Genomic DNA, 16,302 nt, shown 5'->3' with positions numbered 1-16,302 from the left:
ATATGCAAATAGAACACAAAAAGGAATTACCGTAACATTAATTTTAGTCCACTAGCCACGACGCTCCAGACATTGCGATAACTTGATTGTGGGAACATTCAGATAAGAAACTGGTAAAGCGATGTGGCTGGCGTCGTTCTAGCGCTCAAACACCTTTTGTGCTCTGGGTCGCAGTATTTCCATAAATGATTGGAAGAGTCAGAGAGAAACACTGAGAACCTTCGTCGCTCACTAAAATGTTCTCACCACAAAGAAACGATTTAATTATATCTTTGAATAAACGATGAAAAACTTCTTTGTCCTGTTGCGTGGGAAGAAAAACATTTCCTTCAAAGAAAGAAGTTATTACGTCGGAGAATAAAGTATAAATCGAAAAATAATTTACTGTCTTTACAAAATATACAGAGCGTCCACAAAAATGTTTCTATAACCTGGTGACGGCTATAACATGATAAAATTGCAACGAATATACAAAAACACTACTTATGTAATAGGTTCATTAGTAAAAGATATGAATCTGACCAGAAGAAAACTATTTTTTGCTTCACTTTGATGTGAATGAGCGCTTAGTTGATTTTCGTTTGTGTTCCTGAGCAGGGTTAACTTGCATCATACACCAGCAGTAATCTGACATCATAGAAGCGTCTCATCCCCCCTGATATCTTTGTACCATTTCTTTTATGTCTTGATGGAACTGCTCGCCGTGTTCCTCGCTGAATACTACTAAATTATCAGGAAATAATCCAGATGACTGTGAAGAAATTTAATTTTAAGGTGACATCCTAGTTTCTAGAAGGTTTACAACATGGTTTTGACAATCTGTTGGTATTGTCACCTGTAACATTACCCCGGAATTTGCTGGAAACATCCTTAAATGATTCACATGCCTGAAGCTGTGCTTCGTTCATCGTAGTGAATGCATGTTCTTTCATAAGCTTCCGAATCTGGGACCGTCAAGAACCCTTCCTTAATTTTGGCATCCGACAGTCCTGAAGTTTCTGACAAAGGTACCGAAAGCAGGGACTATTTCGATTCAAACTCTTAACGTAGTGCTTCATCATTCCCAGTTTTATATGTAATGGGGGCAATAACACATTTTGAGGATAAATTAATGGACGATTTAATGTATTTTACTAATGGTACAAATGTTTCCTTTTGACCACTCAGAAATGAAACATGGTCTGTCCTTGTTTTTAGAGTCACATTCACAAAGAAGTCAAAGGAACTTTATACATTCTGCTTGTTGTCAAAACCACACACTTTTCAATGACAGAATAATAATCATTTGTTTTCATTGTATTTCACTTCGTACAAAACCGTGGCTAAATTGTTGTAGTTTTCACAGATAGATGTAGAATGGGCAACTGGCGCTGAAGAAAGTTTATTCTGATTGTGCAGAAGAACACCTCTGAGACTTCTTTTACTCAAATCAATTAATAAATGCCAGTCCTTTGCTTGGTAAACAATTTCAAGACGACGAATCAAGCCAGTAATATCACAACAAAACACAAATTATCTTTCTTGAACAAAAAAATTACCTGAATTCTTCTTATCGATTTCTCTAAAGAGTAAATTTGTCCCAGAAAGTAAGAGATTTCTGTTTTTTAATCGTAATCATGAAAGTTCACTCTCGCCTTTAGTAAGACCCAAGCCGTGCAAAAACTCATTTGAGTCGCAGTGACTGAAACGTCGAGTTTTATTTTCAATATTAGGTATTAAAGCATCATCATCACCATCTTCCCCACTTGAAAATGCCGAAGATAGATCCTCTGGTAACTTTATTGTTGATTCTGGAATAGAAACATAGGGCCCAGATTATGGCTGGATACACAAAGTACTTTTTTGTTTTATTGAAACAAGACACTTTACATACAGAAAGTTACAGGCGTCAAAATAAACCTCTTCTTCCCTCCAAAGCATTTGAATTACGAATGGCATTGATGGAAATAACCCGTGGTACTATTACTTCAGGTTTTCTACACACGTTTTACACACACTATGAGGTACAAAATTCTTGTCCACATCACCTAACTTTATGTGGAAATATATCCAAGTACACGCTTTTTTTGTAACGGCGTAATATTTTGCTTGTTCCTATTTTTATTGTATAATGCCAATATACAAACAGAAAATGTTTAGATTGTTCACACATTTTCGCCTCCGTTCACCACTGCCATTTACCGTTCTCTTAAAAACAACAATCCATTTACCTATCAACTTTAAACGTACATTGTAACTTGTAGACAAAGGTGTGATACACGTTCCCAGAATCCCCAATCAGACCAAAAGAAACGAAATCTTGGCGCATTGACCTTGTAGGAAACACGCACCCATGAACTTCAACTGTTTTATTGGTTGTTAAGGTTTCACTTGATCATTAGCCTCCCCAGAATAGAGGAAATGATTGCTTTTAGCTCAGATATTTTGATATCAGCATTTCAAACACCCCATGCAAATCTTGTAGTCAGAAACGAAGCTCTTTTAGCATAAACATGCCAGGAGCTTGTGAAAAGCTGTGCGTGTTATCCAACAACTTCTTCTTTTTTTTTTTTTTAACACAGACAAAGTCTAACTTATATCAAATAAAATTATTCTTGTAAGAGAATCTTCGCAGGCCAGTGATGCTGTTCTCATAAACAATGAAACAATGTAAACTAAATGAAATTTTGAAGAAGGTATGGAAGTAAAAAGTGTTCTATATTCTCAATGAATAGTTTACTCTGATCCTACCAAAGACTTTTTTTTTCCACACCTGCAATTTGATAGGAGTATTCCTGAAGTACAATTAACTCAACTCTGGTTGATTGTTGGACGTCACTTAACCGGATCACATTTTGTGAGTATAAAAAAAATTGACAAGGTAGTATAGGACCTCAAAATTTGGATGGACCAATTTCTTTCCTTACATGGGCAAAATATCCAAAAATGGAGATTTCGGAAGTTTTTGATTTATTTTACTTCCCACAGCTACTTAGAGCCGAGTTAGCTATACTCCCAGAAGTACTATTGATATACATACAATTTGGCATGGACTAAGTGAAAAGCGAATAATTTAAAAATAATTGATCGTTGTTTGTTGTCTTGTTATAATTTTCGGTACTTTTCTCCTTTTAGTGTGAATTCTGTTGGAGTATTTGCGTATACCATGATATATAAGCCTGATATAGGCTACAAGAGAGATGTATTGTTTGGGAAGCTGGAGATGATCGGTAAATATACACTTTTCCTGGATTTTAGCAGTATAACTAAAACAATCAAGTATTTGTCTCACCATACAACAAGTAACAAGCTGACATATACTTTGTTATATGCAATATAGTGTAAAGTATTACCTTCATGGTAATTTCTGTGTTGCTAATGATGTACATTTCTAGCGACGCTATGACATTCCATAAAGTATGTAACGTTAAATTAGTAGAACAAGTTAGGCCGTTACGGAAAGTTAATATGCTCGAAAGTAAAATATATTTTAAGAAGGTCTTGAAAATCAGGAATGTTACTAGCCGCCGCTATTGAAGCAAGGATACACTTTGCTGCTAAGAATTTTAACCTGATAATTACAGGAAGAACTAATTAAAGGTCATATTATGACTACTTTCTTTGCAGTCTCGTATTGAAGCTCAGTTTTAATTCGGAATAATTTTCCTTGCCGTTGTGAAATTAACATTTTGCAAAACTATATTGTTTCTGAACCTGATTGCTCAATGTTAATTTCAAAAGACAATAAACCACAATTTGAATATGTGATTCGTCATCTGCTATAACGTATTCTCTAAATAACTAAACATTTTCCCCTTCACTCCGCAATGATTGGAATCCGTGAGTAAAGGAACATACTGTAGTACTTGTATAGTTAGTAGCAAAAATATTTTTCCTGATTGCCATAACTCCATTAGATCCGGAATCGTAGTTTTCCTCGTATCACAAACGTCTGGACAGATGCAACCCAATTTACACCTAACATCTCAAACATATGATGGCAGTTGACATGTGTGTGTGTGTGTTTGTATATGTGTGTTGTATGTCATTCTTGAAAACAAATCATGATGTTATACTTAGTAAACACTTTCAGCACTTGTATTTGCAGAATATAATATACTTGACCACTACAATGTTAAAGTTGTTAAATTGATTAAATCCATAAATACATTTTTGTTTTCTCCACATGTCTGAACATGCATGTGGAAACAAAATGAAGTTTAGAACTCGTGTACATTTCAATACGACCTTATACTAGTATATTTATTTTAAATGTTTAAGTTATTTATTTATTGTAATATATGTTGTAGTTTTTTACAGTTGAATGAAATATATATATATATATATATATATATATATATATATATATATATATATATATATATATATATATATATATATACATCTACTATAATATTACAGAAGAGAAAAAAATTAAAAAATAAGTAAAATACATTCAAGTGATTCGTAACGACGAAACATGTTCTGCTAAATAGAGAACTCTCAATTAAGTTATTGTCAACTTTTGCTAGCATATAGATCTCAGTGTGACTAACTACCAGAGTGAAAAATCAGATAACGACGAGAAAACGACATATTATATCTTCCATTCTCGTATTTTTATTCTATGATATGCGATTCATCACGATATAATAGATAGAAACTTTATAAACACACAAAATGTTTCAAGTATGTATATTTGATTATAAAATACAATTTTTCTTTACAGTTTCCTTTGGAAGTGTAGGCAACTTTTTCGTCGGCTGCAGTCTCTTGGCAACAATTGAAATTGTGTATTTTTTATTTATGATTCTTATATCATCTATTTGTAAAATATACAATATATTGACTGGAAAGAAGAACAAAGTACTGGCACAAGACGCTAAGGAACATCGTATGTCAATAAAATTGTATTCTCGGAAGAAGTCTCCAATTTCCCTTCTCGATGTCAAAGGCTCGTCAAGCGTACCATCAAACGATCAAAATTATCCTCTCTTTATAAGACGACAGCAGCTGACACGACCAAATGATCACGACATACGATGTGGGTATGTAATTGGAAGCAAAGTCTTAAAATATTTGTTCTCTTAATGAGTTAATATTTTGTGAAAGAATAAATCAACTGTACAATGTTTCTTTTTTGTATAAGATCCTAGTGTTGATATAGAAAGCATTGAATACTATTACACTTCGCTGTGTTACGATACAATGGAAATATATTATTCTTCAAAATCTATAATTAACATTTTCACGTAAACGAAATAAAATAATATAAATAAAATTAGGTACGATAGATATAAAACTATAGTGTGTCAAACTGTAATATCTGTGTTTCAGTGTATAGTGTATAATCTCTTATGACACATATTATTTTACAAATTACTGTTAATGTCCAGTAAATATATGGGAAACGAGCCCGAGGCCGCCCAAAGAAGAAGCGGAGAGAATGTATTAAGAAAGATATGGTGCAAAGTAGTGTCACAGCGGATAACTGTAGATGGAAGTAGGTGGAGGGCAGCGATTCGAAAGCTGACCCTAGGTAACTGCGAAAACGACTTAGAGGATAATGGTAGAGGAGAGATCAATAAATAATTGAGGATGAGATTTTTATAAAACTAAGGACTATTTTAAGAAAGCAGAATCGGAAATATGGAAACATACTTTATCACCTAATAATGTATTGATTGTATTCTTCGTTATTTTTAAATTAGGACAATAATCAACATATTAAACTCACCTGCATTTTTTTCTTTGTGGCTTAATGTCTTTCTCACTTTTTATCCAGCAAAGAATATCCATCATTATTTATTGTCTCAATATTGAATTCGATAGACTATCTTACGCTACCATTTATAATGAAATAATGCCATGACACTCTGCTAGTGCCATACAATATCAATAGAGAGGCAGCTCAACACTTTAAACAGCCCTCGTGTGATTGCATATAATTATAAATTAGCAATGATATAATTAAATCATTTCTATTAATAGCTTCATTCTTTTCTACTCTCATCAAAGCAAAGTGGCGAAAACTCTTCAGGGCTTTCCCGATTGTTACAACAGTGCTTAAAAGAAACTTTTCATGTGAAACTGATAATTCAGAATTATGATAAAAGTGTGAAAGGTTATAATTAATTGTTCCAACTTAGCAGTATTCCCAAAACAGTGTAAACTGAGTAAATGTATATTTGCTTTCTTAATAACACAACATCTCACTCTTCCTCTCCACCGTTGTGTCCTGTGCAGTTGGTGTTACATCAACACTTCAGCATTTGAAGAGAAAAGAGGAAATGGAGTACATGTTCAGGAAAAAGCAGAAGTAGTTAGCTTCCTGTGCGTCTTCAATCGGCGCTTCATTTTATAAAATCAGTTTAATTTTTATCAATGTAATACCTGTATGCATCATTATAGGTATTCTGCCATTATTGGCAGTTTACTTGCTGCAACTTAGAAGCTCCCATGCTCCACAGTCTTCCGTTAATCTCTTTGTCTTTATGTACGATTTTTCTGTTTTGATATCGTCCATTAACTGTTGTCTCCTTCGCCCCCTATCTTCCCTTCCACCATACCCTCTTGTATGTCTCTCATGATAGATTTCCTTCTTAGCCAATGTCGTACCAGTTTATCTTTCTCTTCTTAATAATATTTAAAATAATTCTTTCCCCCCACCATTTCTAAACCCCCTCATTCGCTTCCCGCTCGAATTAGCTAATTCTTTGCATTCTTCTCCATACCCACATTTCGAAAGATCCCAGTTGTTCTATCATAATTTTTGTGTAATGCCCATGTTCCAGATCCATACAGTACAATATTCTACATGAAGTATTTTATGATTCTTTTCCTCAATTCTTTATTTAAGGTCCCACAAAATAGGCCTAGTATTTTCTTTCTCCTAAAGGCTCTTTTCGCCATTCCTGTCATTGCTTTTATTTCGCGTTCACACTTCATATCATAACTAATAATACTACCCAGATATCGAAAACTAGTCACCTGTTCTATTTTCTCCCCTCTTACTTCTATATTTGACACCGACCACTGCGTTCCAATCTCCATAGCTTTTGTCTTTCAAACGTTTATTTTCATTCCATGTTCTTCATAGCCCTTCTTCAACTTTTCTAACATCTTATTGATTTCCTCTTCAGATTCTGCAACAAGCACCGTATCATCAGCAAACTGTATATACCTAATCATTCTACCTCCTACAGAAATGCTGTCTTCATTTCGTAGGCTGCTTTTTATTATCTCTTCTAGATATATATTAAATAAAGTAGGCGAGAGACAGCATCCCTGTAGAACTCCTCTTTCAACTGCACTATTCGCAATGCACTCTCCCTAATGTAATATTAGTGCAACAAAAATATACTCATCGCTCGAAATATTTTTTATACTGCTTGTTTGGGGTGTAAATCTACGATATATTCAAGACATTTAAGTGGCAACCAGCCAAAGTGAACATGCTGCAGAGAATGCAATTATTTCAATGTGATGTGTAATTAAGTACATCTCCAATCATCTCATCTGATATCCAGTCCTATGTATAAGAATCATGCCTGAAAAACATCATCATTATAAAACAACCCAAGAATGGTATTATTTGAAAGATATTATTTTGCGTTCCTGAAATATCCTAAAAGTTAAATCGTGCATCCGCTATGGAAACTTGTGAATCAAGAAGCTATAGATGAAAATATAGAAAAATAGATATGTTAATGTTTAATTAAAATATAAAATAATCAGTGTACTTTATGCATTAGTATTTGGTGTGTATCTATAATATTTGGTAACGTGTTTACTATGTTTTAGTCATAACACATTTTATATATATATATTTCCAGTAATTGTTTATTAATATTACTACATATTTCAAAGCTCCTTAAAAGTCATATTTGTTATGTTTAAAATTTAATTAACGTGTAGGTATTTTACTGTTACATTTAGTGTTATACAACTAGAATGTATTAATATCCAAGTTATTAGCTTGTACTTGCACAGAAAAGGTGTTCCTGCAGTCAGCCAGTGACTACAATTTCGTTGCATTCAGTAACACAAACCTTACGTGGACCCTAAAAGCCTAATTAATCTCTTTAAAAGAACCGTTACGAGTGGTTTGCCTTTAAAAGGGATCGAATCTCTGAACGTTACAATACATACAAACGTTTCTACACTGAATTTCTTGGAGTTCTTCAATAAAATTTAACACTCTTTCAAATTATATTTACGTCTATATTTTACTACAATAGGTGTTAGGTATTGTAATTTGTAAACATAATTGAGTAAGAGATAGACAGTATCTAATGGGATTTGTTGAAATTTGAGAACTTCAGAAAATGGTTTCCTGCGATTTTTAAAAATATTGTCTGGCAATTAATTCGTGAAAATAAAATATTATCTGTACTACATTACGTTGCCATCGAAGATATACCTACTTGTTTGAAACACTAATACATTTGGAAAGTATATTTTTAAAACATTAGTTTCCTTATTGTTTAATTTTAATGGAACAAGTGCTCAAACACTAATTAAAATGACACATTCGGCTGCTTATTATGATGATATTCAGTTTTTATGTTAAGTTTCTGAATAGTCTTTTTGGTTCTGTTAGATTTGGTTTGCCTATATTTATACATTGTTATTTGAAAGTACAAAACCAATCTGTAGTTAATAATATCGCTTTCAAAATTTGTTTTAGTTTTACAAGAGATCTTCACTAGGCCCTGAACCGCCTAATTAAATTTTAGAGCATACCTCAGAAACAGACAAAATACTACCATACATTGGCAAATTTCACGTTATTAAAGCAAGGAGTCTATAAAAAGATTATTTTCCTATGTCCATGAGTATATCAGAAATTTGGAACCCCATCTTATAACTTTATAATAAAATAACACTAACGTTCATCCAATATTTAAAAATTTTTAAAACATCTATTAATGCACGCAATGTCATTTCATAATACTAACTAGCTCATTTCCCGAATTTTTTTCAACGTTGCTGATATATTAAAAAATATATGATATAAAGAGGTATGTGTCTGTTAATAGTATAGGATCCGAAATTTGATAGTTCACTTTGAATACGACAAGTAACAATTAACTTTGCCTAACACTTTTCTAAGATACCCTCAATCTTTTGTTTTTAAGTACTGTGCCAAGTTATTCGTTACAATATTTATATTTAATTATTTTTTTCTTGCAGGAATGATATCACATCTTCTGAGAAGTTCCAAGCAAGCAAGAAAGAGAAAACATTCTATCAAGTTACTTGCATGACTATAAAAGAGTTCTTCGTATACTCCAGCTTGGATTCAACCACCTACATTGGAAGGGATTCTGCAAGTTTCATTATCAGGTAGGCGTACACAGACTGATACAAAATGTAGTATTAGACACATATTTTGTGATTTTACGTTCCTTCTTAGATTTCCAAATTATTCTACCCATAAATGTAGAAAGTCTTATAAAACAACTTTGTCCGTTCGTCCGTCTTCCGTCCGTCTAGCGACATGTATCAAACCAAAAAACTGTAAGATATATCGAGATGCGAGTTTCTGCAATCGATACAGCGTCCCAAGAATATGTTCCGTCTTTTCAATTAACCTTCTATTCAAAAAGGAAATGGTTCAAATAAACCATTTCAAGTTTTAACCTTTATCATTATAGAACGAGAACGGTAAGAGACAGTGAGGAGCGATTTCTGCAAACAATTCAACGTTTCCAAAGAAGGAAGTCATTGACATTTACTACTACTTGTGGTTTCAATATTGATTTTCATATAGCAAAAACAGTAAGAGGTATCCAGATGTGCTCTTCTGCAATTGATCCATACGTTTCATTTCACCGTTAATACTCTTCTCGAACTGCAAAAGGTTTCAAATTAGCTATTTCCGATTTCATCGTTTACAGCCATAGAACAGAATTTTTTATATATAGCGGCAAACATTTTTCTGCAATTATTTCAGGGTGTTAAGAGAACCAAAAAACCGGAAGTTGTTGGAATTTATTACTACTTCCGGCGTTAAAACTGCTTTCAGTAGAGCCAAAACGGTAAGAGATATCGAGATGCTGTTTTCTGCTATTGATTAAGCTTCCCAAGAGTAGGTTATCTCTCCTCTCTTTGCCATCTATTCAATCCAAGTTTGGTTCAAATTAACAATTTCTAATTCCAACCTTTATTGTCATAGAATAAAAACAGTGAACCATAACGGGTATTTTACATATGAATTCAGCATCCGATTAACAAGTTCTATTTATGATCTTATTAATATATTGCAGCAAGTAGTTATAGATGTAGTACTTTAAGTTTGAGTATTGCAATTGGAAGTCTACTGTAATTTCACACTGTGAAACGAAACTCTCCTGTTTAGATCTAGATATCACATAAAAGAATGTTTAATGTTTTGTTTTAAATTCTACAGCAGATTTTTAAATCGAAGTTGGCGGTCAAAAGTGTATAAATAAGTACCATTTTTTGCACTACAATAGCTAGCCTTTACACAGTGTGCCCTTTCCGTGTTTTTCCACAAATTACTGCTATTCGGAAAAATCGAAATACCTCTCGTAGAAACACCAGAGAAAAGTGCTGACAAAATCTTGCAGTAGGTTTAATGATGTATGAGTTTATGAGTATTTGAGATAAAGAAAAGGCAGATAATGAATTTTCATAGATTGTTTTTAGAACTTTGAGCAGAGAAGTTGCTCAATAACACTGAAATAGAAACACATTTTGGAGGCCTTATTCAGACAGAGATGTTTCTTATAGGGAGATGTAAAGACATGTTTTTCACCCGTTGATTTTGACCGCAAAAAAAAAAAAAAAACTTCCTGATATTTCAAAAGAAAAAAAAAGGGTTAAAAAAATTGTTTCAAAGTTGGTGGTAACATTATCATTTAATGTTCCTTTTCTGCAATAAGGTTGCATAAGACGAAGTCTACTATTAAAATGTAGTCGGATCAGCATTCAATACAGGTACCCACCATGAATGGAGACCAGAACCATGCACTTTACAGGTTGGATCAACAACTTACACTGAAATAGTTTATTATATTACAACATAATAATAATAATAATAATAATAATAATAATAATAATAATAATAATAATAATAATAATAATAATAATAATAATAATAATAATAATAATAGAACATAAATTGAAAAATATAGAGTACGATTACATCGAAAGATGTAACCATTCTGAATAAAAAATCACAGCTTATATGCATTGAAAACATTTAATTAGATTGAAAACATTACGTATCATAAATTAAATATACAATTTTTAAATTGTATTGTGTTGTAAATTTATTGTTTATTGTCTTTAGGATTTTTTGGTTCATAGTATTGGCAGTATTTGCTTCATTGTGTGCATTTGCTACCTGCTCTCTGTGGAACACATTCTACTACAATTCAGTGACCAATGAAATTATTCCCAATGACCAATCATGGAGATCTCCTCTGGCATCTGCATTCTTTTGTGATGTGAAGGAAGAAGTGTGGAAGCTGTAAGTTATATAAATTAAAAGTTTATTTCAGATGAAAATAAAAGTAGATGACAATGCACGGCATTTCATTAACGAGGAAACCGATTCAAGTGTGACACGAAATTGTTTACGAGTTTATGCACAAACGAAGTGTTTTGGTGTACAATTAAACCCATTAGGGGGAAAAGCCCTCGATCTAAACTGTTCCGGAGATATAGAGGAATAAGGGAGAGGCTGCCGCTATGATATTTTGCATATATATATATATATATATATATATATATATATTTTTTTTTTTGAATATATAGCGATAGTACAAGTAAAAGAGACTTTCAAAAATGAGGAATTCCTTCACTCACGAAACTTTAGTAATACGTCGCATTAGACGTGAGAGTTACAAACCTGAGAAGTCCATAAAAATTCTAAAGGAACAATGCTTTAGAGGGTGAAGGAAAAAATAACGGAGTTCCATTATTGACTGAAATAGGCGTGTAAGGTGTCTATATATAGGTTTGTTGGTACGCTGAATCGAATAAAAGCATCAGGTCAAATTGGATGCAAACTGTAAAACAATGGTGTCCGTATGAACTTAGAAACATTTTATATTTTTTTAATTATTAAACGATCAGAACGAAAAATGGCACATAGTGCGTTTTACTATAGAATGGTCGAGGGTGAAAGTCGGAACGATCAATTGAAAAAAAAAAAGAAAATGGCAGTCATTTAAAGTTTCCAAATAATCGTAATTTCCCCAATTATCAACCGATACAAATCAAAGTTGGAACAAAAATGGGTGTTTGTAGTACATTAGGTGATTAGGAACATCAGCATAATGCAACAATTAAGTTTCAAACTGGCAGCCGTTTGTAATTAAAAGGATCTACTTGTCTCTTGCAGCCCTGTGTCAAAATGTGAAATAAGATTTGTAATTTTCTATGTGACTGGCGATGCTGATTTAAATGAAATCATTGATGGTCAACAATACGAACACTAATACAGTAGTTGGTATTTTTGTGGGAATTACTAACTGCTATTCAGATATTCGTTTTAAAGAAAGGTTTCAGGAAGGAAGTCAAAAGACACGTGAATGATCAAACAGATACAGTACGTTGTCGGTCGTAGTGTAGAAGAAAAAAGAGGGATACGCTGCTTTTTTGTACAAATACAGTTTTCTTGTTTTCTACGAACTAAATACATTATATATTAGCAAGTAATATCATAAAATTCTGTTATTCGTGTTAATGGCCTTTGTTATTCCTATTAACCCCTTCTTTTTCCGACCTCGGTTAAAAGCTACGCCACTAACGTCAATATTCAACATCACTTTTTTTCGCTTTGGTGCATCTTTCTTAACGTTTAAATACAATTTTCAAACATATTCACTCCCAACATAGTCGAAAATCCACAAAATATCAGAGTAGGCCTACCAGCTTTCCCCTTACCCCCTCTATATCTTTGAAACGGTTAAAATCGAGGGATTTTACCTCTGATGGAATTCATTGTTCACTAAACCACTTCGATTAGGCGTAAACTCGTCCACAATTTTGTGTTACACTTGAATCGGTTTCCTTTTAAGACAAAATACTTTTTTATATCAAATTTCATATAGGACAGAAAATTTAATTGTAATTTAATGAAAATATATTACCACAAACGTGAAAGTGAATGTGTGATATGACAAACTTACTAACGGCACTCAAATTTCAAGCAAACTCTCAAGTTGATGGTCGTCAAATCTTCTGTATACTTTCCGTGCAAAGTTGGTTGAAACGTACATATCAAACACTCATGAAAACTGACGTGTCAATGTTGATTGAAATGTACAAATTACAAAGATCGTCAGATTTAATGTGTGAAAGTTAATTCAAATTTCACATGACTAAAATCCATCAAATTTTAGATGTCAAATTTGGTTGTTGAAATTTGTACAAGATTTAACATGCGCCATTTTGGTGGTACTTTACGTTAGACGTAAACAGTCAATAACTTTTATATCGTAGGAGTTAGGTACGGTTGATAACGGATTAGAAGGACGTTGTGACACGTCTCCCTCCACATGCAATATAATACTACTTTTCTACTTCTTTCTTATTGAATCTCCCTAATTCAGCAACTTGTATACCTGACTTGGTAAAACTGGTCAAAATTTTAAGAAGCTTAATTTTACAAGTGAACTCGAAGTTACGTTTTAACAAGAATCATTTTCTGTAGACTTGTTATTATAATGTTGATAAGAGATCCATAATAATAAGAGCTCTAAAAGTGAGACAATGTTTGCGAAATTTCTGATAGAGTTGAAAGAGTACTAAATTTATTATGCTCTTGTTTTATCAAATTCTTCATGTTTACAGCAGAGAGACGTTTGAAACTTCTCTGATTACATTTAAGAATGTTAAGGCCAAAACTCCAATAGTATACACATTCTTATTTCGCAATAATGCCTCTGTTTTCCCATCTTACATTAGGCTCACCATCTATACATGGATTTAAATCAGAGAAGCGTGATACGAGAGATATGGCTTGAAATATGGTTCAATTTCAAATGGTGATACATTATTAGTGCAGCGTATTTCAACTTTACTATGTATTGTTTCTTTGACCATAGTATTTTACTTTTAATTCACATAGCTCCTGATTACTTTACGAATGTCGGTCAACACAAAAAATATGTGGAGTCAGAGAGGATAGAATAAGGTACAGTCCGCAGCAAAAAACCTGCAACAAGAGCATGTAAGTTTATTGTGAAAGTAAGCCTAAGAGCGCAGGAATCAACATAACGTCTAAGTGGCACGAATCATGCTAGGAGAAACATCGGCGTCCTCCCCTGCACACTTATTTTGGAGAAAAAGACTTCGTGGTTTCACAACAAACTTACATGCTCATGTTGCAGGTTTTTAGCTACGGACTGTACAATGCATGCTAAACACTCGGCAAAAATAAACTATAATTTAACTAAGTATGAAAAACTTTATTTAGTTTACCAAATTGAGCAGTGGAAAAATCAACATATGAATACTGAAAGTGCATCAAAGTACATGTACCAATTGAAGATAGTTCAACTTATTCCTGTTCTTGTGAATTCCTGTTCGTCCTTCTGTTTTATATCAAACCTTTCAAAATTGTGAAAACTGTGAAGAGGAGCGCGAGTGTTAGCAACAGCGTACTCATCCTTATTTTAAGTGTTCTTGGTCAAATAAAAATACAATCAAATTTATTTTACAATCTTGAGTAACAATCAACAATTAACCTGCAACAGTGCAAAGGATTTTTAAGCGCTATAGCTTGAAAATTATTGGACCAAACACAGCGACCTGTAAATTTGTGTAGAGCTAGCAATCAGCTCTATAAAAATCCACTTATCTACTTATTGATATAATACTGTACAAGTAGTTATATATTGTCCTGTGATAGTGAGAAGAACACATACCATTGTTAACAATAATATTATTAGTATTAATTTTGGTTACTATGTTCTTGTTGGTACAATTTCTGATAGGACAATGATTAGAAGGTCCAATGTATCCACCCAATATTGTAGATAACTGTCATCAGTCAGTTTCAATCAATAAGCAAAGTGCGAATTTTTTATTTAAAATGCCTCTACATAATCTTAGTTTTCACCGTGTTTGTGTTTACTTTCTGTAAGAGTGTGGAGATTGCAGCCACTCACACGAGAATATTGTGTATGTTATACTCCCTTCAAGCTAGGAGATCTTTCGTCACTGAAATAAATATTATTGAACACCTGCTCATGATTAGCTATTATCTATGGCTTAAATTGGCCACATTCAATAAGCCTATCATCATAGATTTCCTGTAGTTCTTGCTTGATTTCTATTCTGTATAGGTGAAACATACATTTCTAAACGTAAACTGAGAAAACGTTACGAAGTATCACTTCCGTTATGTATTTGTTACCTAGATCCTATCTGTTTCTTGCACGGAATCCCGTGTTCAACTTCTTATACCAAAGGTACAATTTGAAGACATTACCCTTTTAGGATACAACCTTAAAACTGTAGGTCCATTTGCCTGATATAAGCTCAATACAGAAACGGACGTTAAACTCCATTCCAGCCAATTAAAGAACTCCCCCCTAGTGAAATAGTTAGCATACGCGCATTCAGTGTGGGAGATCGGGTTTGGTTTTCTGCGGGAGCTCAAGTGGTTCAGATTTCACGTTAAGTTGTAGATCCACGTCTCATATAATCTCGCTGCTCAAAGGGATCCTAAACTCAAAATCAAATTATATCAAATATAACGATCTAAACAACTAACACATATTAAAATAACACAAATCATACGGGATTAGAAATAGTAAATTTTCTATCTTAAAATAGAATTCATCTCAGAAGAAGAACAAGTATTGTTTATTGGTTACCTGACATTTAAAGCAACACATATGAAATACATTTGTGAACAGTTAGGATGGCAATTTATAAGATAAACTTAAAACGAATTATAAAATAGGAAAAGAAAATAAGAATATCGGTAAGCTGTTTATCTAGGGTTGAATCATTGGGAGATCATGAACGTGAACTATTATAAGGAATAAGTAATAACGGATAGTTTTAAATGCCCTTAAATTGTACAAATCTGGATTTAGATAAAATTTAGTTAGAAATTACGTATTTTCAGTTGATGCAACACCACATAGACAATTATTACACTTTATTAGACATATAGTATATAAACTTTGCATAATATCATGTGGCTTTAAGAAATTCTATACCTCCACTTTACTATGAAAGTTGAGTTCAAAGTTATGCACTCATAAACCAAAAAAAAGAAAAAAAGAAGAAGAAGAAGAAGAAGAAGAAGAAAAAGAAATATGTGTAGAATGT

General features: G+C 32.9%; 1 protein-coding gene across 1 annotated transcript in view; it reads left to right on the top strand.

The window, feature by feature from the left end:
• Positions 1-16,302, top strand: part of LOC145671556 (uncharacterized) — a 94,949-nt gene that overhangs the window by 26,693 nt on the left and 51,954 nt on the right. Inside the window, exons 8-11 of the mRNA XM_081740744.1 lie at positions 3,115-3,209; positions 4,709-5,027; positions 9,175-9,327; positions 11,300-11,479. Coding sequence (XP_081596870.1) covers positions 3,115-3,209; positions 4,709-5,027; positions 9,175-9,327; positions 11,300-11,479 — 747 coding nt within the window. The remainder of the gene's footprint in view (positions 1-3,114; positions 3,210-4,708; positions 5,028-9,174; positions 9,328-11,299; positions 11,480-16,302) is intronic.

Source organism: Thermobia domestica, chromosome 15 (genome assembly GCF_964235325.1).
Source record: "Thermobia domestica chromosome 15, izTheDome1.hap1.1, whole genome shotgun sequence".
NCBI classification, from domain to species: Eukaryota; Metazoa; Arthropoda; class Insecta; order Zygentoma; family Lepismatidae; genus Thermobia; species Thermobia domestica.
The sequence above is the reverse complement of the archived record's forward strand: the minus strand, read 5'-3'. Positions and strand labels throughout refer to the sequence as shown.